The 247-nt window shown below is 68.4% G+C and overlaps 1 protein-coding gene across 1 annotated transcript in view; it reads left to right on the plus strand.

Moving 5' to 3' along the window:
• Nucleotides 1-247, plus strand: part of FOXE3 (forkhead box E3) — a 1,152-nt gene that overhangs the window by 275 nt on the left and 630 nt on the right. Inside the window, exon 2 of the mRNA XM_015595054.1 lies at nt 3-245. Within this exon, the coding sequence (XP_015450540.1) occupies nt 3-245 (243 nt within the window). The remainder of the gene's footprint in view (nt 1-2; nt 246-247) is intronic.

Raw genomic sequence — 247 nt, forward strand, 5'->3', positions numbered from 1 at the left:
GCCGCCATCTACCGCTTCATCACCGAGCGCTTCGCCTTCTACCGCGACAGCCCGCGCAAGTGGCAGAACAGCATCCGCCACAACCTCACGCTCAACGACTGCTTCGTCAAGGTGCCCCGCGAGCCGGGCAACCCGGGCAAGGGCAACTACTGGACGCTGGACCCGGCGGCCGCCGACATGTTCGACAACGGCAGCTTCCTGCGGCGCCGCAAGCGCTTCAAGCGCGCCGAGCTTTCCGCGCCCGCGC

The sequence above is a fragment of the Pteropus alecto genome, unplaced genomic scaffold (genome assembly GCF_000325575.1).
Source record: "Pteropus alecto unplaced genomic scaffold, ASM32557v1 scaffold25, whole genome shotgun sequence".
Classification (NCBI taxonomy): Eukaryota; Metazoa; Chordata; class Mammalia; order Chiroptera; family Pteropodidae; genus Pteropus; species Pteropus alecto.